The 27,907-nt window shown below is 40.9% G+C and overlaps 1 protein-coding gene and 1 long non-coding RNA gene across 3 annotated transcripts; both read left to right on the forward strand.

Moving 5' to 3' along the window:
* The first annotated feature begins 580 nt into the window (after positions 1-580).
* Positions 581-27,232, forward strand: LOC130563211 (EH domain-binding protein 1-like). Its single transcript, XM_057348644.1, has 5 exons — positions 581-592; positions 1,317-1,412; positions 1,695-1,748; positions 1,959-2,137; positions 27,075-27,232. Exons 1-5 carry the CDS (start codon positions 581-583, stop codon positions 27,091-27,093), a joined length of 360 nt encoding a protein of 119 aa, XP_057204627.1. The 3' UTR covers positions 27,094-27,232.
* Positions 16,596-18,002, forward strand: LOC130563168 (uncharacterized). Of its 2 annotated transcripts, none has more exons than XR_008964057.1 (3): positions 16,596-16,911; positions 17,627-17,691; positions 17,887-18,000. It is a non-coding gene; the product is annotated as an uncharacterized LOC130563168 (long non-coding RNA). The 2 variants fall into 2 exon arrangements; XR_008964058.1 differs by having other exon boundaries at positions 16,613-16,911; positions 17,890-18,002.
* Positions 27,233-27,907: the final 675 nt, after the last annotated feature.

Here is a 27,907-nt window from a genome sequence, read left to right on the forward strand (position 1 = left end):
GTTTTTCAGGAAATGGAAAAAACACTGTACTTTATACATGATTAAATACGGTGTTGTTAAAGTTGACAATGGGTGACAAAAATGGGTGAATAATAATAATGATTTATGGCAAACAATAAAAAAAAAAATCACAATATATGGAGATACAAGGTTTTAGAAGGACAGCAGTGAAATCATATAAAGACTGTATTCACGCTGTGTGGGGTAAAAGAGAGATTCTCAGATGTTTACAGTGAGGTTTGCTTTTCAAATGTGATGTGTACATCGCATCAGTGGCTAACAACTGCCTAAATAAAGACACAGTTATTATTACCGCTCTTATTTTTGACTCTGGTATGTATTCACTTGCAGTTATGAAACTTTTTCAATAATTTGCATGTAAGGACAGAAAAGACGTGGTCATTATTATAACAGTGTGTTTTGTATCTGCCTGTAACTGCTTTAGGTTTTTTTACATCACATAAATATCAATATTGTTTAGATTTTCTTCAATATGTGTTGCCTCCTGTCACGTAATAAGGAATTCTATGGTATAAATTAACTATTTTCTTGACATACCTCATGTGTCATGATCGTGGAAATGAGGACCCAGGTGCAGACAACGGTGGACGGAAAACAAAAGACTTTTAATAAAAAACACAAATCAAACACCCACGATGGGGAGACAAAATGGGAACAGAGCTAACAATACATAAAAATATAAACCAAAAACTTCCCACATGGGGGACAAAACAAGCGGACAGGGTATTCAAACAGACTATATAAAACTAAGACAGGACTACACTAAATACACACAAGAAGACAGGATCAATGGATAAGCAACACTCACAGGGACTAGGAACAGCGGTGAATACAAAACGAATCAGCACAAGACAAGAGACACGAGGTCAATATATAGGGAAATACAAACGAGGGATAACGACACAGGGCAGGTGAGGGTAATCAAACACTCAGGGAAAGTTAACGAGGAAACGAGATGGCGGGAACAGAGACGAGGACCGGAGAGAGAGAGTATGGAAGGCCGAAAGGTCAACAATCTCCCTCTCCACATAAAACATAAGGCTTTGTCATGACTGTGCTACAGGACCAAGAAAATCATGACTAAGTGAAGCAGAGCCATGACATCATGTTTTTATTCAAGATCATTTCATAAAAATGTATGTAACTTTTATTTATGTAAGTAGCATATTAAGGCTTAAAAAAGGCTTATTTTGTCACTGGCTATAAACATAATTTGCTTGGTTACCACAAGTAGTGTTAACAGAAATAGTGTATTTCATTGAAATTTTTATTCTACTTACTGTTCTCATCCACAGCTTCATGGCTGGCAACCAGGTATAAAGAATCCTTACAGGGGGGCGGTGGTCTGGCAGGTTCCTGAAAATGTTGACATTACGGTTACGCTGTTTAAGGTGCAAAGCATTAACAATACATGGAAATTGAAATGATTTGTTTTATTATGCTAATACTAATAATAATTGACATTATTGTTACAGATCTGTAGGTTTATGTTATTTATTTGTTTTTAATTTATAATTATTTATTTATAAGTTTATATTTTTAATATTATTTTTCATGAATGTATATTTCATAAATGCTTGTCATAAATATTTGTAATTGATATATATTTTCTGTTGATCAAAGTTAAACGTGAGCTAAAATTTGTCAATCTAAGTTCAATTATTTTTCTTTAGGATCCAAACGCAGATGAATTTGAGGACAAAGACTGGACATTCATCATAGAGAATGTGAGTAATCATACTCTTTGTTTAACACGCTGTCATATTGCAATGTGATGTTTTGAAAATGTAGTTTTGAAAGCAGACCTCTTAAATTATAATGAGATAATGAATGAACCGAGTGCTGGTTTCGTTTTGGCTACAGTACAATACACTAAAGTTTGAAGGTATGATGCTATTTGTCAGCAGTGTAACCCCATCTTAACCCAACAATCATAGGAAACAAAGGGTCATCGGAAAGTTTTAGCATCAGTGGATGTAAACATGAAGCAATATGCGAGTGCTACTCCGGCTCAACTTGAACTGGCTCTTAAACTAAAGCCTCTGTCTGTGAAAGTGGTGGATGTCACACTCAAACTCACTCTGTCCTGTGTCTTCCTGAAAGAGGGCAACGCCACGTAAGTTTTTACTGTTTTTCTACTAATCAGGTGTTATCCTGATCCTTGATCAGATTTTATGTTATGTTTGCATAAGGTTACAGATTGCATACATGTTTGTATAATGTTACAGATTGCATACATGCAATGACAATTACATGTTTTCTTATTTTACTGATCTACAGTCAGTCATTTAATGTAGGCATTTTTTTAAACGTTTCCTTTATATATGCACACTTTACACATATTTCGGTAACACTTTAGAATAGGTACCAATTCTCACTATTAACAAGTTGCTTATTAGCATGGATATTATTAGCATATTGGCTGTTTATTAGCACTTATAAAGCACATATTCTGCATGACCATATTTTACATCCCTAATCCTACCCAATACCTAAACCTAACAGCTGTCATACTAACTATTAATAAGCACCAAATTAGGAGTTTATTGAGGCAAAAGGCATAGTTAATGGTTTGTTAATGGCGAGAATCAAACCTTAAAATAAAGTTTGATCCATATTTCATTATAATACTGGTCCATATTTCATGAACATTTATGTAGATGTGTTTCTCTTCGTGGAACTTCTGTGAAAAAAGCAGGAAACTAAAAATATAGGAGTTTATAGTATATATGTCATGAACGGTGAGGGAACAAGGACAGAGGACCCAAACGCAGACAGTGGGTAAGGGGCTAACAAGGACTTTAATAATAAAATAAAACAAAGACAAAACAAAAACCCACGAGGGAGTAAAACAAGAACAAGGATATAACAGGACACAGGAACAAGGACTAACTACACCTAACAAGACTAAAGATAACATTTACCATTCAATACAAATAGGTAGACTAGACTAACAGAGACAGTAACTCACCCACATGAAACGAATGACAATGAACCAGCACAGGACAGAAAACACAAGGGGGAAAGAGGGTACAGGTGTGGGGCATGAAATCATAATTAGCACTAACGAGGAAACAAGAGGGCAGGAACAATGACGACCGGAGAGTATGGAAGGCCATCAGTGCCAAAATGCCCCTTTCCACATGAAACATCAGGTTCTGTCATGATTCTGCCACTAGATCAAGAAAAGCAAGACAAGATGGGGCAGAACCATGACATATACGTCATAAGGAGACATATCAGAGACATATTTTCAAAAGTTGACCCCAAATGACTGGAGTTGACTTAAAAATAATCAAAAAACGAATCGATGTAAAGAATGTATGGAGTTTACAGCAAAGTTGCAGCCAATTCATAGTTTTCATCTGACCTCACGCACTTTGGGGAACGCCTCTGTCTTCCCCCTGGACCCAAATTTTAAAGTGTTTCCTGTAAAGGTCTGGGACCCCCCCAAGAAGCCATATGACTGACAGGTAAAGCATCCAATCACGTTTCGTTTTGGGCCGTGTCAAAATTAGGGGCGCTGAAATGTCCCTACAGTAAAAGACCAGTGTGCATTCAAGAACGTGTCAACAGTTAACAACAACAACGTTTATGAGTTTATGCCGTGAACCTTAATAACAGAGTCTAAGCCGATTACTTATGATCCTGAAGTTCTTACCTGGAAATTCACAACATATTGGCGATGAGGATGGCCCTGCTTGCTCTCTCGCACCTCCTGCTTTTTTGGAAACTCCGGGTGAGCCGACCAGACCGTTTAATTCATGGATTCGTATGTTTGATAACTACTGACTGTAACGTCGGCAGAGGACATTCTGGAAAAGAGAACGCGTGCTTTGCTTATCCATTGCTTGGGTATGGAGGGACAGCTGATTTTTTTATACACTCACAGTGGCTGATGAGAGATATGAGACTGCGCTGACTGCTTTACGAGCATTTTTTGTACAGAACGTTAACGTGGGTGCCGAGAGAAATAAATAACGGCAGCTCACTCCGAGACCAGGTGAACCTATCGTGCAATATGTGGCAGCCCTGCGTGACCTTCTTGTGAACTGCGGCTTTGGCACGCTCGCAGAGGATATGATTAGAGTTAATGCACTCCACGAATACGGGAACATGCACATGGGAACGTCTGCTGTTGGAAACAGATCTCGTATTGCAAAAGGTGATTACTATCACGGGACAAATTGAGTCTGTAGTAGCTGAAGCTAAAGCAATGGAGCAAATCTGAAACTTCAGTTAAAGTGGTCCATACTGGCTCACGTTACAGAGACCTGCTCCATGTAAGTCCACATCTTCCCAGAAAATTACATCAAATGAAACACAGAAAAAAGTGGATGCAAAAAAATGCTACCATTGTGGCAGTACATTACATTTAGCAAACTACCACAAATGCCCAGCTAAACAGTCAAAATGTAGACAGTGTGATGTTGGACATTTTGCTAGAGTTTGTCAGAGTTCTGCATCCACCTGCAATGTACAAGAGGTTGCTGTGCCAGAGTTAACAGTCTTAGGCATTGAAATGCAACTGCCTTTGAACCAGAAACAAAATCTGACATGTAATTGCATACTGCGAATGGGAATTCAGTCAATACTGAACTGCTTGTGGATACTGGGTCAGCTGTTTCTATCCTCCCAGAGCATCTGTACGAACAGCACTTCACAGATACTTCCCTTACTGTGCCCTCACTAATGTTTCAAGCAAGTTTCATATTTTAAAGGGGTCATATGGCGCGAATTGTGTGTCTTTGGTGTGTTATAAGTTGCCCATGAATGTATTAGACACCTAAAATTACAAATATTAAGATGTATTCTATCTAAAAGCGAATGCTCACCCAGACCTGCCTGAAACGCCTTGTGTAACCACACCCCCACAAATCTATGTCAGTTCATGGTATGATTTGACTAAGACCGCCCAAATGTATACGCAAGTAAGATGGCTTTGGAACCTGATGTTCCAAATATGTGACCCTGGACAACAAAACCAGTCTTATGGGTCAATTTTTCGAAATTGAGATTTTTACATAATCTGAAAGCTGAATAAATAAACTTTCTATAGATATATGAGTTGTTAGAATAGGACAATATCTGGCTGAGATACAACCGTTTAAAACTCTGGGATCTGAGAGCGCAAAAAAATCTAAATATTGAGAAAATTGCCTTTGAAGTTGTTAATCAGGGGCACTGTGGCAGACCATCCACTCACAAAAATAAAGTTTTTATATATTTAAGGTAGGAAATTTACAAAATATCTTCATGGAACATGATCTTTACTTAATATCCTAATGATTTTTGGCATAAAAGAAAAATCGATAATTTTGACCCACACAATGTATTTTTGTCTTTTCTAAAAATGTTCCCGTGCTACTTAAGACTGGTTTTGTGATCCAGGGTCACATATGGTAAGAGGCGTTACATTTCCGTCACACGCTTGCAGTATTCGACCAATCACTACGCACTGGTTAACTGGCCAATCATAGCACACCTGCTTTCAGAGCCAGAGTGAATACAAACATGCACGGTATGTGGAAAATACAGCGTTTTTAAACCTTAAATCGTGTATAACACATTACATCTAAAACAACGATAATATTCGTTTTAGCCGTGTATAGACCTCCTTTAATGCAAACGCTAGTTTTATGATGTCTTTCATTTTATGACAAGTGTTTTGAGTACAGCATAACACGTGTGCATCATATTTTTCATTATGACAATCAAAAGCGTTTGATTCAAAAATAAAAACATTAACTCAACTCAACTCAACTCAACTTTATTTATATAGCGCTTTTACAATTTTCATTGTTACAAAGCAGCTGACATGAGACACATTGACTACAAGCAAAACAATCAAAGTTGTACCTGCAAAAACAAGAAAAGGTTGAAAACACAGAAGACAGACATACCCACACACAAAACACTCCACACACACAACACGCACAGCACCAACACACACAGACACAGACACACACACACACACACAGCACACACACACAAACCACACACACACACACAACACACACACACACACACACACACACACACACACACACACACACACACGTACGTACACAGACAAGTACGCACACACACACACACGCTCAGTGAGAGCACACATTTAGGATAAAGGAGAGAGAAGCACAGGTCAAATATAACAGACTATAAATTCCTATATGCAATATTAATTAAGTAAAACTTTAAAATTCTAAAGCAGCCCCCCCGGTCAGGCAGATAGTGCAAAAACAGTATGCAAACGGTGGCGAGGAACCCAAAACTCTAATCGAGAAAAAAAACCTCAGGAGAACCCAGGCCCAACCAGGGGATTCCAGTTCCCCTCTGGCAAAAGCTGCTGCCTCTGCACAAGCTCCAGAGAACTTGCACAACAAGGCTAAATAAAATAAATAAACTTAATAATAAAATAAATTTAGTTTAAGATTATCATTAATAATCTAATAGCATTTGAAGTTTTGTGGTGAAGACATGTCAAGAGACCGCGTCCTTCTTTATCCAGCTCTATCATCTCAGCTCTTGTCAGGTCCCCACTTCCCATTCTCCCTCTACCATCAGGTCAGGCCATGAACTGCATCCTGCTCGCTGTGGTAACCTTGGAACAATGAGACAAGACTGGCTGAGAGTAGAGTACTGTTCTGTACTCTTTGATGCAACAAGTACATCAGTTGTGTTTTTGGTTCCGGTTGATCTAACTAATGCAGCCTAAACCCTCTAAAGATTTATATTATGGAAGAGTAGTGTATGCAAGATTAAAAAGATGCGTCTTTAGTCTAGATTTAAACTGACAGAGTGTGTCTGCCTCCCGGACAGTGCAGGGAAGACTATTCCAAAGTTTAGGCGCTAGATAGGAAAAGGATCTACCACCTGCACTTGATTTTGAAATTCTAGGTATTACCAACTGACAGGACGCCTGAGAGCGTAATGCACGTGAAGGACTGTAATACAAAAGGAGTTCATTCAAGTACTGAGGAGCTAAACCATGTAAGGCTTTATAGGTAATAAGCAAGATTTTAAAGTTAACGCGATGCTTTATAGGTAACCAGTGCAAGGTTGACAGAACCGGGCTAATATGTTCATACTTTTTTGTACGTGTAAGAACTCGAGCTGCCGCGTTTTGGACCAATTGGAGTTTTTGTAATAAGCCTGCAGGGCAACCACCTAACAGTGCATTACAGTAATCTAGTCTTGATGTCATGAATGCATGAATTAACTTCTCTGCATCTGACGATTGACAGCATATGACGTAGTTTAGATATATTCTTAAGATGGAAAAACGCAATTTTACAGGTGTTGGCGACGTGGCTCTCAAATGACAGATTACTATCGAATAGAACGCCAAGATTCTTTGCTGACGACGAGGGTTTTATAGAACATCCGTCAATAGTTAAACAGTATTCTTGGTTGTTACTTATAGCAGTTTTCGGTCCAATAAGTAACACTTCCGTTTTGTCCGAGTTCAGTAATAAAAAGTTGTTACTCATCCAGTTTTTTATATCGACTATGCATTCCATTATTCGATGGAACTGCTGTGTTTCATGAGGCTTCGAGGAAATATAAAGTTGAGTATCATCAGCATAACAGTGAAAGCTAACTCCGTGTCGCTTTATTATATCTCCTAGAGGTAGCATGTATAATGCGAAGAGCAGAGGCCCTAAGACTGAGCCCTGTGGTACACCGTACTGGACTTGCGATTTGCGTGACACCTCATTGTTTATTGCTACAAATTGAAAACGGTCGGATAAATAAGATTTAAACCATTTCAAAGCTATTCCCTTAATGCCGACATAATTTTCGAGTCTATGTAGGAGTGTGCTGTGGTCAATGGTATCGAATGCAGCACTAAGGTCTAGCAGCACCAATAACGAGATACAACCTCGGTCAGACGCCAATAGCAGATCATTTGTAACTCTGATCAAAGCAGTCTCTGTACTGTGACATGCTCTAAATCCAGACTGGAATTCTTCATTGATGTCATTCCTTTGGAGGAAGGAGCATAATTGAGTTGAAACTACTTTTTCCAGAATTTAGATATGAAAGGTAGATTCGATATAGGCCTGTAGTTCCTTAGTTCTCTAGGGTCGAGTTGGGGTTTTTTGACAAGGGGCCTTATAACAGCCACCTTATATGCTTTAGGCACATGTCCTAATGTCAGAGATGAGTTAATAATACCAAGAAGAGGATCTATAATTTCTGGGAGCATCTCTTTCAGTAGATTTGTAGGTATAGGGTCTAGTATGCATGTTGTTGATTTAGATGATCTAATAATTTTAGACAGCTCATCTTGATCTACGGTATAAAATAATTGCATTTTCTCCTTAAGGGCGCTGTAGTTAGTTTGTTCAGCGGGTTTCACTTCTGATTGCATTGTTATAATTTTTTCTCTAATATCTTGGATTTTATATGTGAAGTAGTTCATAAATTCATCACTGCTATGCTGATATACAGGATCAGAAGTCACTGACGATTTATTTTTTGTTAATTTAGCCACCGTGTTAAATAAAAACCTAGGGTTGTGCTTGTTTTCTTCTATTAGTGATGAAAAGTAGGCGGATCTAGAAGTTTTTAGGGCTTTCCTGTATTTTCGAATTTTAACGTCGTCCACATTTATACCGTAAGACAGTATTAAATCTAAAGTATGATTACGAAGGTGAGTGGGTCCTGACACATGTTGACTAATGCCCATGGAGTTAAGAGTGTCTTTGAAAGCCATTCCTAAGGCATCTGTAACGTTATCTACGTGGATGTTAAAGTCACCAACGACAAGGAGTCTATCTGCGGCCAGTACTAGTTCTGATAAGAACCCACCAAATTCTTTAATAAAATCTGTGTGGTGCCCTGGAGGCCTATATACAATAGCTAGAATCAATTTAAAAAGAGTTTTATCTTTAGTATTAGGTGTTGAAACATGAAGAACCATGACTTCAAAAGAATTATATTTAGAGTTCGACTTCTGGGAAATGCTAAGAGAGTTATTGTAAAGTGCTGCGACACCTCCCCCTCTGCCTTTTAGACGAGGCTCGTGTTTATAATAATAATCTTGGGGGACAGATTCATTTAAAGCAATATAATCATCTGGTTTTAGCCATGTTTCTGTCAAACAGAGCATGTCTATTTTATGATCTGTTATCATATCGTTAACAAAAAGTGCTTTATTAGAGAGAGATCTAATATTTAGCAATCCGAGTCGTAACAGTTGATTATCTGTATTTTGTTCATGTTTAGTTTGTTTAACGTTTATTAAATTACTTTCAAGAGGTTTACGCATTATTTTATGTTTGCTAATCCGGGGGACAGACACAGTCTCTATTTTGTGATGTTTGGGAGAACGGATTACTACATGTTGTACATTTTGTGTATTCTGCGACGTGAGACGGCAAGCAGACAGTTGGTTAAGCCATACTGTCTGCTCCCTGACCTGGGCCCCAGCGAGTCAAGTTTTAGCATTAGCATTAAGACTTTTTGCCATATTTCTAGACAGGATGGAATCCCAGCCCAGGAGGGATGGAGACCATCTCGTTTCAACAGGTCAGGTCTGCCCTCAAAACTCTTCCAGTTATTTATAAAAACTATATCATTCTGCAGGCACCACTCAGACAACCAGCCATTTAGTGATGATAATCTGCTATAAATCTCATCACCACGATAAGCAGTGAGGGGGCCAGAGAATATTACAGTGTCTGACATCTGCTTGCGAGCTCACACACCTCTTTAATGTTATCTTTTGTGATCTCCGATTGACGGAGTCGAACATCATTTGTGCCGACGTGAATGACAATCTTACTGAATTTACGATTAGCCTTAGCCAGCACATTTAAATTTGACTTGATGTCAGGCGCTCTGGCTCCCGGTAAACATTGGACTATGGTGGCTGGTGCCTCTATGTTAACGTTCCGAACAATAGAATCACCGATAACTAGGGCACTTTCAGCAGGTTTCTCAGTCGGTGCGTCACTGAGCGGGGCAAACCTGTTCGAGACTGTAATCGGAACGGTCGAGTGATGTTTTGTCCTGCGACTACGCCGTCTCACAGTCACGAAGTTTCCCAGCTGCGGAGGATTTTCAACCGGAACCGAGCTGTGTGCGCTAATGTTGCTCGCATCCAAAGTGTTTTCTATCGTCGTTAAACTCTTACTATCCTCAGATAAGGATTGGATGCGAGACTCTAATTCTAAGATCTTCTCTGTCAGCCTAACTATTTCCCTGCATTTATCGCATATAAAGCCCTCGCAGCTGACAGAGAAGGCTAAGCTAAACATATGACATGAGGTGCAAGTAACAATAATAGGAATAGAAGCCATAACTCACCGGATTTGAAGTGCAATTCCAACTTACCAAGGTTGCTCGATGGATCGTAGTATACTCGCTTAAAAAGAGAAACAGTTAGCACACAAGACAAACCAGAGGCAAGATGATATTCCACAGTGTGAACAGAAAGCAAGTTAACACGCTATTGCTATGCTAACGGCGTTAAGTTAACTATCACTTTTGGTTTAGACTCTTCCAAGTAAATAACAGGAACAGGGTTATTGAGATATCAGGATAAGTTAGCAACGACAATAATAATTAACGAAAATAAAATACACTAATATTAGAGCGAACTGATAAGAGCACTGATACAAACAATCTGCCGGCAGCGATGCAGGAAACAGGAAGCAATCAACATAAACAAACGTTACTGCGCATGCGCGCGTTCGTGGACTGCACTTAACTTCCAGTACACATTCACCATCACATTGGTGGCTCCACACACTGGTGTTCAATCTGAGGAGCGAGTGGATCTGAAGAAAGACTTTTTTACATTCACAAAAAGCTTGTAATACCAGTAAGAATGAGATGTCACACAAACGTTGTGCCATTCCTGGCTGTGAAAAACAAGTGTCTGTACATATAAGGGATTCCCATGTCAGAAATGGATTGTTTCTTTATAGCCACTGTCCAAGTTATGTCAACACCGACTTAACCTATCAATTGTTATGAACGAAACATGAATCCTGCAAGCGGTAAGTAGTGTAATTTTAAATACTACGTTGCAACCGGTCATGACCCGTTCATTTGTGAGTTTTTAATTATTTGACAAGATGGAAGCGGTAGCTGAGATCTGATGATAACACTACAGAATATATGAAGAGTTTGGTTCCAAAACGCGATGAACTCCATTTAAAAAAAGAGAGATTCCGCCAAAATCAGTATTGTATCGGGTCGGTATTGAAAAGTCACTTTTTAATTTTATGCAAAATGCGATATCCGCCGTGTTATTCTGTCATATATGCCAGTCTCACTTCTCTGCAGAATGCGATATATCCGCTCAACCAATCACAGCACAACATTCCACACATTTTAAACAGTAATGACGGCACTCTGAATACAGTCGGCATACTAGTTTCCCTGATCTACTTTGTACTTTGTGTTCAACAAACAAACAAAAAAATGAATAATTTTGACTGCATTGATGAACCTGTGCTGGTTTCTGCGGTGGGGAAGAAACATAAGCCATCGAAATCTAATCATTTACGTGAGGATATTAAAAAGATGAGGCACTAATTTATAGCATTAAAAAGATGACCCGTTGAATTCATTTTAGGAGCAATGAATTTAATGTATTTTTAGTCCAGTGCCTGTATGTAAGATTAGTATTGTATTGAGTTCAGAGGCTGTCATTTGTGGATCAACTCACTTTGTTGTGTATTTTCAGTTTCAATATGAAAAATAACTTTTATATTGATTCAATGGATTTATTGCATTTTGAAAAAAAAATGGATTTATTGCATTTTGGGGAAAAAAGACCTTTTGGTCTGAGGAGCCTGAGCATCCCTCGACCGCTGCGGCGGGCAGCCAGCGTTGTGGCAAGAAGGACAAAACGTCTCGTTCCCTCCATCATTACCACGTCTGGAGCACTAGGTCTGGTTAGAGCTATGTGGTAGATAACTCAACTGTTCCCCGGCCTAAGGAGGCAGGGCTGCTCTGGCCAGCCTGCCCCCAGGAGGGTGCTTAGTGATGGATGGAATGCCTGTTCTTTACCCAGTGGGGAAAGAAGGGAGGCGTAATAGCCGCTGATCCCCGTAGAGGAAGGGGGAAGGGCTTTCGCAGGTGTACGCCCTACCGGCTGCCGGTCCTACACGTTGCACTGCAGGACGCAGTTCCACGCGTAGGTATTAGAACCTCGCGAAGGTGTTGGGTGTAGCCCAACCCGCAGCTCTGCAGATGTCTGCCAGAGAGGCGCCCTAAGCCAGTGCCCATGAGGAGTGTGCCTCACTCCTAATGGGCAGGGACGATCTTGAGATCGGTATGCCGTAGTGACGGCATCCACGATCCAGTGCGTCACCTCTGTTTGGAGACAGCCCTCCCCTTCTGCTGACCTCCAGAACAGACAAGAGCTGCTCAGAGCTTCTGAAGCTCTGCGTGCAGTCCAAGTAGAGGCGCAGTGCGCGTACTAGACACAACACGGACGGGGTTCCTCCCCGGTGGGTAGCGCCTGCAGGTTCACCACCTGGTCTCTCGGGGTAGTGGTGGGAACTTTGGGCATGTAGCCAGGCCGGGGTCTCAGGATAACGTGAGAATCACCGGGCCAGAGTTCTAGGCAATCTGTGGACACGGAGGGTGCTTGCAGGTCCCCTACCCTCTTGGAGGTGAGCGCCATCAGGAGAGCCGTCTTTATCGTGAGGTGAGAAAGAGCGGCAACTCCGAGGGGCTCGAAGGGGGGGCCTCTTGAGGCCCGCCACCTAGGTCGCAAGAGGGTACGGAGCGCGGATGAGGCGGTAGCCTTCTCGCACCCCCTTAGGAACCTAATGACCAGGTTGTGCTGTCCCAGAGGCTTCCAACTGGGTCGTGATGAGCGGCCGTAGCGGCTACATACACTCCCAGTGTGGAGGGGGGAGAGGTTACTCTCCAGTCTCTCTTGAGGAAGGGACAGCACGTTCCCGATCGAGCAACTCCGTGGGCCTTCTCTTCGAGAAGAGCACAAGGACAAGAAGAGGTGCCACTTATGGGTGTATAGCCGCCTAGTGGCCGAGGCCCTATTCTGAGTGGTGTCCCAACCCCCGGGGGTGGGCCACTCAGGATCTCCTCGTCCCATCCAGACATGGAAGTTCCAGGGGTCTTCCTGGTATGCCATAACGTGCCCCTTCCCCTGGGAAAGGGGGTCCTTCGCCAGGGGGATCGGCCAGGGGGGCTCCGAGAACCAAGTCCGGTTGGGCCGATAGGGCGCAACTAGTACCACTTGATGCTCCTCTTCCCTGGCCTTGCACAAGACCTGTGCAATGAGGCTCACTGTGGGGAAGGTATACTTCCGCTTACCCTGCGGCCAGCTGTGCGCTAAGGTATCCGTGCCGAGGGGTCCCTCGGTCAGGGAGTACCAAAGCGGGCAATGGGAGGAGTCCGGGGAGGCAACAGGTCCTCCTGTGCCTGGCCGAACTGCACCCATATGAGCCAGACTGCGCGGGGATGGAGTCGCCACTCTCCGCGAGATGTCGACTGACGAGAGATCTAGGTGCCGGAGCGCTAGGTCCCTGTGTGTACACAACAGATCTCGTGAGTGTGCCCAGATGAGCCAGTCGTCGAGATAGTTAGTACCCGCACACCTCTCTCCCCGAGGGGAGTGAGGGTGGCTCCCCCGATCTTCGTGAAGACTCGTGGGGACAGGGACAGACCGAAAGGGAGGACTCTGTACTGATATGCCTGCCCTCGAAAGCGAGACATGAAAGTAAGCGTCCTTCAGGTCGATTGCCATGAACCAATCTTGGCATCTGGTAGATGCCAGGATGTGCTTCCGCTTAAGCATCCTGAACGGCAGCTTGAGTAGGTGCCTGTTCAGGGTACGCAGATCTAGCAACCCCCCTTTTTTGGGACGATGAAGTACGGGCTGCAAAACCCATTGAACATCCCGGCTAGAGGGACGAGCACGATTGCTTGCCAGAGGGGTGGTGACCCTGGCCCGAAGCACAGGAGCATCCTAACCTCTGACTGAGGTTGAAAGGATGTCCTGAACTTGAGCGGGCATCTGGTAAGTTTTATCGCGTAGCCGAGACGGATCATATCCCATAGCCACCATGATGGTTTGGGGGCTCTAGTCAGGCTCACAGGGACCGAGACAGGGGCTAGGGGTATGACCTGCTTCATCGACCTCCCAGCGGGTGGTTCGATGGCGAGCATTGCGGATCACTTACCGTGGGGAGGCCCCCGGGGAGGAGATCGGCTCTGCTGCTTACCTGCCTGGCGATTATGTAGCACAACACACTGTCGTTTGAGAGTGCTGAGGGCTACTGATTATCCTCGACATTGGGTCTCGCCATGATGCAACGTCGAGTTGCCGAGCACCGTCGTGTAGAGGGTGAGAGCGGCTGTGATAAACACCCAGAGAGAGAAGAAACTCGTAAGAGAGTGGGCTGTTGGGACGGGGCAGGAACTGTCCCGGATCGACCACCCAGCGATGGAATGGCTGGTGTCGGGCCCGATGGCATTCTCGGTCTCCCTGGGGTCTTCCAATGAGGGGCGATGGTCTCCTCTTCGATGTCCCTTCCCGGGGTGCCGCCTGAGTGGGGGGCACCAGAGCCGGAGGGCGTCGAAGAGGACCAGGGCTGCTGGGAAGCAGATGGTACACGGGACTCGACGGCCGAGGCGCGGCGAGGGAGGATTTGCTTGATATCCTCTGTCTGCTTCTTTACTGTCGAGAACTGCGGCTCAACAGTATCACCAAATAGCCCCCCCCCCTTGCGAGATGGTTGCGTCGAGAAGGCGGACCTTCTCAGCGTTACTCATCTGTGCAAGGTTTGGCCAGAGGTGTCTCTCATGGACCACAAGTGTGGACATCGCCCGACCCAGGGCCCGCGCGTACACCTTCGGTCGCCCATAGAGCGAGGTCGGTGGCGGCGCGGAGTTCCTGCATAAGCTCTGGGTCGGTCTTACCCTCGTGGAGCGCTCTCAATGCCTTGGCTTGGCAAGAGCCACAGCATAGAGAGAGGAGGCAGCTTGGCCCGCAGCAATGTAAGCTCTCGACACCGGAGATGCCGAGACCCTCCATGCTTTGGATGGGAGTCTAGGTCGAGCCCCCCAGGTGGCCGCCGCCTGCGGGCACGAGTGCACCGCGGCAGCATGCTCCACCTGGGGGACATCGACATATCCTCTAGCTGCCTCACCCTCGAGGGAAGAGAGGGTGACAGAACTTGTTTGACGTGAACGTGCCGGAAAGGGGCGTTCCAGGTCTTACTAAGTTCTTCATGCACTTCCGGTAAACACGTCACTGGGGGCGGGCGCGGCCTGGAGCCGCGCTCAAAACCGAGGCACCATGTAACCAGCCGCGAGCGCTGGGAGAGGCAGTGCGGGCACTGCAACCCAATGTTCACGGCGGTCCGGGAAAGCATGGCTGACATTTCGACTTTCGCCTCTTCCTGGGGACCCCCCGAGGGAGGGAGCCCGAGGAATCGTTGGAGTCAGATGGCAGTATGTCACCCCCCGATGCTGCAAGAGACATCTCATCACCATGCATCGTGTCCGAATACGTGGTTGAGGAACAAGACGGTGGGACCGTCTCCTGGGGAAAGGTCAGACGAGCTAGACGAGGTGCGAACGGTCCGTGAGCCAGTGGCTGGCGGATTAACGCTCACAGTAATCCTCATATCACCCTCGCTGCTTGCCGTAGCGGGCGGCAGGGCCGTAGTCTGTAGTCCTGCCATCACGGAACGGAGAGCAAACGAGTTGGTTGCTGAGTCCCGTGGGAACACAGCCACCTGTGACGCAACGTCTGAATCGTCAACCGAGTTTGAAGAGTAGAGTTTGAAGTCTCGAAGTCGATCAGTGTGAAGGCTCCGAAAAACAAAAGGTGAATGAATGCAGCACGCCGTCTCCCTTTTATACCCGGATATCCGGGGGCGGAGTCCGGCATGCAAATTCCATTTGCCAATTTCATTGGCCTTTTCTAAACTAGTCAGAAGTTGATAGGTTCTCAAGAGCGAACCCCATCTGTCGGCTCGACACAACGTCGAGAGACCGACAGAAAGGGAACTCTTCATATACACCAGCATGTGTTATAAACATCTTGGTATAGTGTTGATAATCTGTGCTAATCGTAGTTTTTTGCAGTAAATGCACTTTTTAGGATACAAACATGCGTTTAAAAGAGTAAGCATGACTCACACAATAGAGGAAAGCGGTGTCTGTTATCACTAGTGATTCATTTATGTTTTCTTTATAGGTAAAAGCTTTAATCGCTGTGCTTGTGTGATTGTTTAAATGTCTGTGACATGAATAAACACAAAATATGCTTATAAAGACATGCTATTTGAGAAGTTTTATACAAATAAAACTATGGTTATCCAGCAACATGTCTCTCTGAGACCTGATCATTTTTTTTGTTGTTGCAGTAAATATGGAGACAGAACAGTCTCAATAATAATACATTTACAAAACACAATTCATAAATTCACAGCACAATTCACATTCACAAAATCAGATTCGTAAATTCAAAACACAATTCATAAATTCACAAACATTTTCCCCAAATGCTCACACAAATATATCTCGCAGAAATAAATTCAGAATGTTTTCACAAATATGTATATATCATGTTCTTGAATTACTTTCCAGTAAACATTTGTGAATGTTGTTACATGTATTTATGGATTGGTGAATCTGCATTTGCAAATCGTCACACGTGTGTGGATTGCTTTGAATTTGTGTGTGGTATTTTTGAGACTGTCCTGGCACGCTGAGATTCAAGCGTAACTTTTTTTTAAGGATGGCCTGTTCAGCCAATCGCGTTGAGCTTTTGATCCACCAATCAAAACGCTCCTTACTGAAGTGACTCGAGAAGCTCGACGCTGCACAGTTCTGTGCAGTGTGCCTGCATCGGTTCAAAAACAGAGAGGGACGCAAGAGCACACTCAACAAGTAAGTAAAGTTTACTTTTTATACCTGATGCCACTCTATATCTCATAAAATATTCATAAAGCTTGTTTTTGTTACTGAGCTGGCGGTGTTGAATTGAAGGTGAACATGTTTGAACTGGCGTTTGTAAGAAGACTGTTGCAGTTACCAGAGCCTTTAAATTTCAGTCGCCACAAACTTTGCTCTTGCGGTTCACGTAATAAAACATTTAAACAGATGTTGACACGTATGCCTGAGCGATAAAATAAGAGTAATTTTAAATATTGTAGTTGGGGCTCGGGGGCGTTGGATCCTCTGCTGTTATATTTTAAATGCTGGCAATGTTTTACCTCTTCAGGATGTCATCGCGATTCGCAAGACAAAGCATATTTAAAGCTTTGATATGTTAATGAAAGAAGGGAAATGGCGTGGAATATGACTTGTGGTGATAGATAGTTTCAAATATTGAATTTCAGCACCAAAGCACATTTATTTCAGTATTTTTCGACCACATTTGTTGCTGAAATGACTGCATTTCTTGTCTTTTTAACATATTAGTTGATCTCTCACATCCAGTAGTAGTCAGCTTTAGTTAATGTGTATTGGTAGATAATAGCTACTTAGATTTATATGTTCTAACTGCAGTTAACTATACTAACAATAAACTTAGATACATTGATGAATTTAAACTGTGCCACACAACTTAAACCTCTGACACATTGTTCTCTCTCCTTAATAGGAGCTGATAGAAAAGTCTAAGCAAGAGATTTTCCTGTAGTCATGCAGTCTCAAGTTTCAGTTGTGGTGGGTGTTGTTATTATTTATTTAATACAGGCAAATAATACAACAAACACTACACATGTACAGTAGGACCGATTATTATTTCGTTATTGTTATTATTAAGCAGGTAGTCTGTTACAGAGACTGAAATGACATAAGCTTTTTTTTTTTTTCACTCTTAAATGTGGCTTGTTAACGGGTGTATGTCTTTGTTTTCAGCAGGATGGCTAATGAGTGGAGTGATGAATTTTCTGGTAGAGTGATGCAGTTTCTCAGTGGGGTCGTTGGACTGGTGGAGTTGCTGGAGCTGGTGGGGTGGTTTGATGATTAGCCTGTAAGATAGAATTGAATTGAATATTGTCTGAAATTAGTTATAAATTCATTGTCAAGTGCCAAAGTGCTATCACATACAAGGCCACACATTTTCACTAATTTTTAAAGCAGATATTAATATGATGTAAAGCACTTGAGGCACTTGATATAATATGGACAGTTTTATATCATAAATTCATACATTAATAATAATGCAAAGACAAGAGACCAGACAAACAAGTGAAACAGATACATACCCATGGAACATATTTCAACTTCACTATGTCACAAATATTTTATGTTTAACTACATTGCTACATTTGCTTGACAGTTGGTTACTTACTAAATTAACTTGACTTTTTAGGTAACTGTTGCTGTACTGGAGACATTTAGTTTTTACTATCATCACTGGCATAAAATTAAAAGGATGCAATGGCTATTTTCATGTTTATGCCTTTTCTGGTCTCCTTTTTCTACCTGTAAGAGGTTTAATGAGTGTGACGACTTTCCATTCAAGGAAAGGCTCATCTACTACCTGGATATATTAACAAATGAAATGTTTGTTGCCTTATTTATTTTGCAATTACTGCCAAATGTATTTATTGTTGCTTGCATCCACTGATATTTACTTGTTTTGCATGTTTATGTGGATGTCTTATATGTAAGCATTAGTATATAATTACGACTATGTTATGTATTCTATGTTACGTTCTCTCTTAAACTAAACCCATTCCTTTCACTGAAAGCTGTTTATTCAAAATGTCACTACTCACTATTGCTTTTCTGAAGAAATAAAGTCTGTAAACACTGCACCACTGGTTTGTGCGTGTGCTATGTGGGGGTCTGAGTGAAAGATGCATGCTTTGCAGAATCAGATCCAGAAACAACGTCGCAAAACAACATTAGACAATGTGTTGTTATAAAGATTTTCTGTTCGTTTTAAAACTATGGCGAAACAAAGTAGACGTGACAGGTTGTCATAGTCTAAACGGCCGGAACGTTCATATTATAACTATAACTATATTTGCGTCCACACCAGCGGACGACAACGATAACATTGTGTTTATTTTAGGCCTGCGTGCTGCAGTGTTCCCAGTCAGTAAAATGAATGAAGATGACCTGCTGCTGCTGCTTTCGTTTTCGTTCCCGAACGTCTTTTCTCCAAAATATGACAGCAACAGCTGGATGATCGCTCTGACACTTCTCTTCCAGGGAGGCAAAAATGCAAAATATGTGTTTGGTTCGTCATGTCAAAATATGTGTTCGTCGCGTGAACTACGTGCAATCACGTATCATGTCAAAATACGTGCCTGCTTTAGATGTGTCCAGAGGGTTTATTATAAAAGAGGTGCTCGCGTTTGCTAGATACTCGCTTAGTCTCGTGTGTAATTATAGTTAAGTGTTAAGAGAGTGTCTTACGAGTATGCTGTGAATGCGAGCGTCTCTTGAGACGCGACTAAAACATATTTTTGACATTACGAGCCACACAAATGACGGGCTACATACATGGTTTGATGAGCTTCGCATTCGTGCCTCCCCGGAAGAGAAGTCACGGATCGTCACTGAAAGCATATATTTTGCCAGCTTTCTCAGATTTATGTATCAGTGCATTTAATGTGTTAATATTTAGAATTGGCTGCAAATACTGTAGCTTCAGGGGTTTGCTCAAACAGACTGTCAAAGTGTGGCGACTGAAATTTAAAGGCTCTGGTAACTGCAACAGTCTTCTTACAAACACCAGTTCAAACATGTTCACCTTCAATTCAACACCGCCAGCTCAGTAACAAAAACAAGCTTTATGAATATTTTATGAGATATAGAGTGGCATCAGGTATAAAAAGTAAACTTTACTTACTTGTTGAGTGTGCTCTTGCGTCCCTCTCTGTTTTTGAACCGATGCAGGCACACTGCACAGAACTGTGCAGCGTCGAGCTTCTCGAGTCACTTCAGTAAGGAGCGTTTTGATTGGTGGATCAAAAGCTCAACGCGATTGGCTGAACAGGCCATCCTTAAAAAAAAGTTACGCTTGAATCTCACCGTGGCAGGACAGTCTCAAAAATACCACACACAAATTCAAAGCAATCCACACACGTGTGACGATTTGCAAATGCAGATTCACCAATCCATAAATACATGTAACAACATTCACAAATGTTTATTGGAAAGTAATTCAAGAACATGATATATACATATTTGTGAAAACATTCTGAATTTATTTCTGCGAGATATATTTGTGTGAGCATTTGGGGAAAATGTTTGTGAATTTATGAATTGTGTTTTGAATTTACGAATCTGATTTTGTGAATGTGAATTGTGCTGTGAATTTATGAATTGTGTTTTGTAAATGTATTATTATTGAGACTGTTCTGTCTCCATAGTAAATGCACTAGTTAGTTTGCAAACATCCATTTAAAAGCGTAAACATGGCACATTGTTTCTCTGCACACAATAGGGGAACGTGGTGTCTGCTATTCCTAGCGCTTCATTTCTATGTTTTTTTTTAGGTAATAACTTAAATCGCTGTACACATGTGATTGTTTAAGTTTCTGTGACATGAATAAACACAGAATGTGTTTAAAAAGACGTATGTACATAGAAACTGCAATTATCCATCAGCGCTTCTTCCGGCAGCAGCTGTCAATCATAGAAGTGGGCGGTTACACCGAGGCTACCAAAGGCTCTTAAAGGGGAAACCCAAGTCATAGATGGAGCAAGTCATAAATTAGTCCCTGCAGGATTTTGCGTTCAAAGAATTTAACGCATAATCAAACAAACTCCGCAAAATTTGCGGCAACTTGCAAAATTTTTCATGTTTATTTTGGTGTCAATGAACATTCATCACAATCAACTAAATGCTGATTTCTTAAAAGTATGTGAGGTTCATGGCATAAACTCATTAAAGTTATCACAGAGACATTTCCACAACCATAAACATGAAACGGCATGAAACGAATCGTGATTAGTTGCTTGACCTGTCAGTCAAAATGGCCTCTTGGGCAGGCCTTAAACTTAGTGGTCAAGTATTCAGAATGAATCTGCTGCATGCCTTTTAATCGTAGGGAATGCATAAATAATGTTTTCAAAAGTGGTAGCTTTAAAGAAGAACCCTATTTGCCAATTTGTAGTGTTTTTTACTTTTTCGGTAACCCCCCCAAATTTCAATAAAGCCGCTGCAAAATTAAGCATTTTGGGCTGCAGAAATCACAAAAAATCTCTGCAAAATCCTGTGGGGACTGATAAATGGAATAAAATGCAAGTGATGAGCATGTTATGGCTCCAGCTTACCTGATGACCAGAGTCAAAAAACTCCTCCACGTATCTCTCCAAAGGACGGCCGTCTTGACGGAGATGGGATAGGAGAAGGTCCACGGAGAGTGCACTGTATAATCCATTTTTAAAAGTCCTGTCTTCTGTCACATGATGCCACAGACCGGAGACGTAGAGAGAATTACAAACACAGTGATTTAGCAGTGTTGGGCACGTTACTTTTAAAAACTAATTATTTATAGTTACTAGTTACTTCTCACAAATAGTAATTGAGTTAGTAACGTAGTTACATAATTGTAAAGTAACTAATTATCAGGGAATGTAACTATTGCGTACCTTTTAAAAAATGTTCAAATATGTCAAATAACTTGGATGCCCCAACTTTAAATATGTTAAATGAATTAAATCGAAACTAAATAGTATAAATTATTTTGATAAAACATTGTACACTAATCTACACTATTTTAATGTTGCTGTGGGTCAATGTGAGAGACCCCTATTAAATTCAATATTTTATATATCAATATATTGTTCTTGTAAATATTGTAAATATTATCATTACTATACTGGAACAATAAAACACAATAGAATAGTTCAGAACTTTTACTGTTTATTGCACAGACCACAACTGGTCAACAAATAAGTCTAAAAATAAATGATGCTTCGAAAGACAACTTCACAATTGCTAGAGCTGTAGCGTCATATGTTTTACTGTGCAGCATGGATGTATACATTTTTAGAACGTTTCAGTGTGGATAGGCATGATTTGGAAAACAACTGAAAACGCTAGTGTGGTCAAAGACCGTTTTAAAACGAAAACTCTGTTTTCAAAGGAAAACATATGGACAAGGTCTCAGCTACTAATTTTGTGACAGCATGTGACGATATGAAGTGCTTCATAGACTTGCCACCGACGTGGAGCCAATAAGTTGCATGTTACATACACATTCCTTGTGTTTCACCAAAAGGAGGGGAAAGTAGTTCTTAGGCCTATATATCCAGTTTGTGAAAGCTACATTTGAACTTGTTGCTCTTGCCATCACTCTCTGACTCCTACATGTTGGTGCACTCTGTGCGACTGTGTTTGTATGTGAAAACCCACCCTACTCTGCCTCTTGTTGGCATAAGCTGAAAATTTACTTTACCTAAGCCAATCATCATCAGTTATGCGGTTATCTCCCACCCCACTCACACACACACCAATCAACATCAGTTATGTATCCCACCTCCCAACACACAGCCGAGAAAAAAACTTTGCAGGTACTTTGGAAGAGAGAGCCTACTCCGATGAAAACTGCTTCAGTCAGCTCAATTATAGTAACGCTGCATTTTATTGTCAGTAACTGTAACGGCGTTGTAACGGGGGAAACAGAAATGCGTTTGAATACTCGTTACTGAAAAAACGAAGCTGTTAGTAACGCCGTTTATGTATAACGCCGTTATTCCCATCATTATTATTAAAGTGGAAGTTCACCCAAAAATCAACTTTGTGTGATTTTTTTTACTCACCCAGATGACGTTAAACATGTTTAGAGAACTTCCGACATCTTCGGAGCACAAATAAATATATTTAGGTGACATCCGAGAGCTTTCCAGGCCTTCTCATTGAAACCATGGTGTCAGTTTTTGCCAAGGTCCGTAAAAGTACTAAAGACATCGTTAAATTGGTCCATCGTGGCATCGTTGTCATAGTGGCTCAGTTGCATTTTTTTGAAGCGACGAGAATGATTTATGCGCAAAAAACAAACCAAAATACAGACTTAAATCAATATATTCTCCTCTGTCTTGTCAGTGTATGGCGCGCATTCACGAGAGCACTAAAAATACAGCTAACTAACACAAGAAAACACAAGAAAAACATTTTCTGTGATTAATCATGATTAATCGCACATAACAATAATATTTTAAAATATACTTTTACATTTTAATAATTTCACATTTAATCTTCAAATTGATGTAGAAACAACATATTTCTTTAACAGCGTCATTTTATGAATGAAAGAAAACATTTTGATATTAGTACTGTAACTGATGTCTCTATTAAATTGATTATTTTAACATTAATTATAGCCATTCAACAACATAATTGAGAGCTATCATGAAATATACAGAAATTGAAGGAAGTTCTCAAACACTTTACAGTCTTTAATGCTAAATTATAAATTAAATGCAGAATAATTCTCATTAAAGCTACAAAATCACATTGATTTCTTCTTTTATTTTGTTCTTTGATTAACATTAGTAACAGGAGTCACAGCAGCACGTTTAAGAACGTGGCCCCTTTAAGAGCTGTCTCAGTACGCAGATCTGCCGTCACCGTACTCCCATTTTCACAACTCTGCATTCATTTAAGATTTTATTTTACACTTTGAAGTCTTGCTTAAGAAAATGCTAGACAAAACGGGCTTTCTGACATAATCTTGTTTGGTTTTATCCATTCAAGCACGAAAGAGAACTTAACACGGATGCGCTGTCTGACAGAGATTCACCGACGCAGCCTTCAGCCAGTGACTGTTTACACCAGACTGGACCTCGCGTTGCGTTTTGCCGCGTCCCACAGTTTAGAAGCTGTCTATCTTCATTGGATGCGTCAAAGCAACTGTTTAAAATCGCGCTTAACTGCTTTAAAAGCCTGTACACGAATTAGAGCGTGATTACATAATGTAACGCTAGACAAAGAATGTCAAAACAAACGGCTGCTGCGTTAATTGCGTTAAATATTTTCCACGCGTTAATTTGAAAAAATTAATCCCATGCGTTAACGCGTTAACGTTGACAGCCCTACTTATTATTAATGTTTTGTATTTAAATTCTATGAATTAAAACTATGCACAATATAAAACACGGTCCATTTAAGAACAAAGCAAGGTTAATGTAACATTGGCTTTACAATAATTAACAACATGTTTAATTGTACATGAAAGTTGGCTGAGACTGTTTTGCAGGCTGTATGTGGCATTCTGTCCCATGGGCTCATGGGATATAGAAGTATCTCAAGTATCCGTGGCGGAGTGCTTCAGAATCTGGGCGTAATCTGTAAAATATCCGGGAATTTCTTGCCTACACTGTAAAAATTAAAGGTACTTTGAGGAACCATTTGGGGTTCTTCACATTGCCACACCGGCGGAACCCTCAGGGGAAACTCAAGGCACCGCTTAATGAAGGGGGGCAGTTCTCTGAGGAACCCTCAAGGCTTCTTGGGGATCCCTTTTATTAAAATGGTCTGGAAACATCTTGGGTGCTTAAGGCACCATTTCACAGTTTATATTTGCTATTCACAATATTTTAATAAGCAGAAATACTAAATCAAATACAACAGTTTATTGATAAACAACAACAATTTACATTGAATAAATATTTACAGAATGGTCAATATTGAACATTACCATTCTAAATTCATGAAATCACATGTATAATTAATATTGTGTTGGTGATATTGTTATAAATGAAAAGTCTTTATCTTAACAAAACTAACCAAATAATTTGCCTTAATTTTAAATATACTGTACATACAGAAATATTTCAGGTACTTTGTACAAATGTACAATTGTAAAAAAGTCCAGCAAAAAGTAGTCTCTCATAGCAAGGCCTACACCCATGGTAAAGTTGTAATTTGCCAAAAAGCAAATCCTCGCGAGCTAGAGAAAACAATGCTGTTCTCTCCAAATGGGTTTCCTGCTATTACCAGGTGGTGTGAGGACCCATGTAGTCAAAGTCAAAATTATTTCTATAGTACATTTCACAATTTTGCATTGCTAAAGTATTTATGGCAAAAGAGAACAGGAGCTGCGCCTGTTGGCCTTAGGTGTCCCAGGCAGTGCAAGGATGAGCATCAGGGTGGGCTGGGTCTGTTGGCCTTGGGTGTCCCTGCGAATAAGACATGGAGACCAAAAAGAGGGATTTAGATAACGTCTCATAAAACATTAAATTTAATCATTTAGCACATCACAAATTGGTTTACAAATGTAACAAAGAACAAACAAAATATTACAATGCCTGGAAGTCACTGTTTTGGTCTATGGTTAAGGAGTACAATAGGCTATTTATAGCAACAACTGTAATAATCCACTTTATTCAGATTTTCCATTGTCAATGAGTATTTTTACATGTGCAAATATAACAAATAACATAATAATGAAAATATCACAATAAAAATAATACTTACATTTTTTTGCTGCTCAACTGGAAAATACTGAAAATTCTGAGTTAAAAGGATAAAAACAGAACTGAATCATATAAATATTTAATTACAGACAATTTATGTAACATGGGTGGGAAAACCATTCAACACAAACATCAATAAGTTAAAAAAGAGCTATACATTCACTAAAAGTGAACATAATAGCTAAAAGTGGCTAAAAGTCATTGTTTGTCATTAACACTAACGTTACCCATTTAACGTTAGCCCCACAAGCTTCATCTTAACTTATATTCGTTAGCATCTCGGCTAAAACATGCGCTGCCTACACCGTGTAAATAAATGGTTTAAACAGCCAAAAGCGGCCATACAATTAGACGTGTCAGAGTATACATTTACATAAATAGTATATAGTTAGTATATTTAAGTTATTTATATATTTTGACTTTACTTCCATCCAATGGGACAGTCGAGAGGTTGTTGCGATCCGTAATTTGGAATTCCCGCCTGTCGCGCGAGCGGAACAACACTGGTGAACACTCGTGCCACTGATGTTTGATCGCAGACGGATCGGCGACATCAAAGCACAGTGAGAGCTATTTGTGAACTGACTGCTCTGTGTGCTTTAGAGATGTTATTCTAAGTCCGTATGCGTTTTGTCATAAGGTGATCGGTCTGCGCAGAGCTGGAAAAAGTTAAACATACATACTAACGAAAGCGGCACATGCCTTGACTCTGAGACATTGGGCCAACAGCGCCACAGTACTGTGGAGGGCGAGACTGCACAATAAACACAGAGCAGCTGCAGTTTGTTTGTAAAGCACAACAACGTTTACATCTTCAAAAGATTTCAGTGACTTCAGGATCCACTTATAGAATAAAAATGTTTATTTATAATATATTAATATAATTAATTATATAATACAAATAGTAAGAAATATTAAATAATCAAAAAGCTTGCTGAAATTTTTCAAAATAACATTTAGCCTTTTCTAATCATGTGCATGATTTTAAATTGTGTTCACTTAGCAGGGGCCAAAAACCAAACTTTGGACTATTCTCATTCTCATAAAACATCAAAATGATCAGACACTAAAAATCCCTATTTCATGCAGAATTTTGTGGGGTTCCTCTAGATACTGTCATGCACAAGAGAGATTCTACAGGAACCACTTACAAGTTTACAGACCTTACAAGAGCCATTTTTAGAATTTGAGTTCCTTCAATAACCCGCAAAGCACTTTGAGGTCCCAGTGTAGTGAAAAGGTGACTCCAGAACTTTACAACTGAATATGGGGTTATTCAAGAATCTTCTAGGTTCCTGGAAGAACCACAAAGACTATAGATGGTTCCACCATAACCCTTTTATTGAGAAAAAGAGCTTTGGAGCACCTAAAATACAGTTTAAGGTTCTTTGAGTACACAACAGGATATTTGAGGCACTTTTTCTTTTTACTGTGTACTCTTTTATGAATACTGACGATTCGGACATACTACTCTGTTCAAGTACTGTTTTCTCCTACTACATAGTAGGTAAGTAGGCATATTCGGACGCAACATTAGTATACGCACGTCCAAATCTCACGAGAAATAGTCCACCATCTGGGTATTTCTCGCCTACTGTTTTGTGAATACTGACGGACATACTTTTTGTTTGCCTACTATGTAGTAAGGAAGTATGCCATTTCAGATTCAGCCGGTATTTATAATGAAGATGATGCTGGATATCGCTAGCAGGTGTGGGTGATTGAAGACGAGTGACGGGAGAGGGAGCGTGGAGAATACTGGGAAGTGAAGTCGGGGGGAAGACACGGGAGAAACAGGCAGTAGCTCTTCACTGAACGCAATATCCAGGGGCCGAGGTTGGATCCAGATCCAGTCTCCTCCCACTCCATTTGATTGGTCAACAGATTCCTGCAGCAGTTTTGCCACAACATACTCGTGTTGTTGATCTATCATTTCTGCATTGAGTTGTAACTGAAGTTATTCTTTTGACAGAAAAACAGACTTGCTGAAGACAAACTTCATTTATTAACATATTTTTAATAACATGTTTTATTAGATTTAGGGTAAGGATTAACATATATTTAACTGTGATCATTACTTACAGGCCTGCACTAAATTATGAATCCATCTCGACTACATTATTCAACCTGGTCTCATAGGAAATGCGTACCTCTGTACACCTTTTGCAGCGCCACAAAATATGTACCACCAGGTACATATTGCAACCCTGTATCACAATTTCCAACAACAGTAACGTTAACAACACCATATCATATTATATTGGGGTGTAATGATTTTGAATGTAATCAGACGTCGTATTTTGTGTGCGTTTATTATTTTGTACACATAATTTAGATGTTTTTGAGCACGTAACCCGCCCCTAAACCTAACAGTTTGTATATTATACAATATAATACACAACACGTAACAGGCTGTTTATTCAAAAAGTGCAATTATTCCAACCGTTCCGAGGCCAAAGAACAGACCCAAAAGCGATCCCCTTCTACGTCCACCATA

This window comes from Triplophysa rosa, linkage group LG12, assembly GCF_024868665.1.
Source record: "Triplophysa rosa linkage group LG12, Trosa_1v2, whole genome shotgun sequence".
In the NCBI taxonomy this organism is placed as follows: domain Eukaryota; kingdom Metazoa; phylum Chordata; class Actinopteri; order Cypriniformes; family Nemacheilidae; genus Triplophysa; species Triplophysa rosa.